This window comes from Myotis davidii, unplaced genomic scaffold, assembly GCF_000327345.1.
Source record: "Myotis davidii unplaced genomic scaffold, ASM32734v1 scaffold609, whole genome shotgun sequence".
NCBI lineage: Eukaryota > Metazoa > Chordata > Mammalia > Chiroptera > Vespertilionidae > Myotis > Myotis davidii.
In genome coordinates this window covers 1,642,723-1,643,125 of record NW_006300164.1, presented here as the reverse complement: position 1 = coordinate 1,643,125, position 403 = coordinate 1,642,723, and the positions used below count along the sequence as shown (strand labels likewise).

General features: G+C 70.2%; 1 protein-coding gene across 1 annotated transcript in view; it reads left to right on the top strand.

The window, feature by feature from the left end:
• NOTCH1 (notch 1) overlaps nt 1-403 on the top strand; it is a 76,614-nt gene that overhangs the window by 35,125 nt on the left and 41,086 nt on the right. Inside the window, exon 11 of the mRNA XM_015572360.1 lies at nt 79-264. Within this exon, the coding sequence (XP_015427846.1) occupies nt 79-264 (186 nt within the window). The remainder of the gene's footprint in view (nt 1-78; nt 265-403) is intronic.

Here is a 403-nt window from a genome sequence, read left to right as displayed (position 1 = left end):
GGGGAGGCGGGCAGGTCCCTCCCAGACTGTTGGAGGCTGGGGTGCTGGGAACAGCCCCTGACCGCGCTGCGCCCCCAGGTGCCAACCCCTGTGAGCACAAGGGCAAGTGCATCAACACGCTGGGCTCCTTCGAGTGCCGGTGCCTGCAGGGCTACACCGGCCCACGCTGCGAGATCGACGTCAATGAGTGCGTCTCGAACCCGTGTCAGAATGACGCCACCTGCCTGGACCAGATCGGGGAGTTCCAGTGCATCTGCATGCCCGGTGCGTGGATCGCTGGGGGAGCTGAGGGGGGCAGACGGCCCCCAGCATCCGGGGAGACCCAGGGAGGCCCAGCCTGCGGGCAGAGCAGAGCGCGGGGCACTGGGGGGTGGGCCCAGGCGCCCGGAGCTGCAGGGCGGTG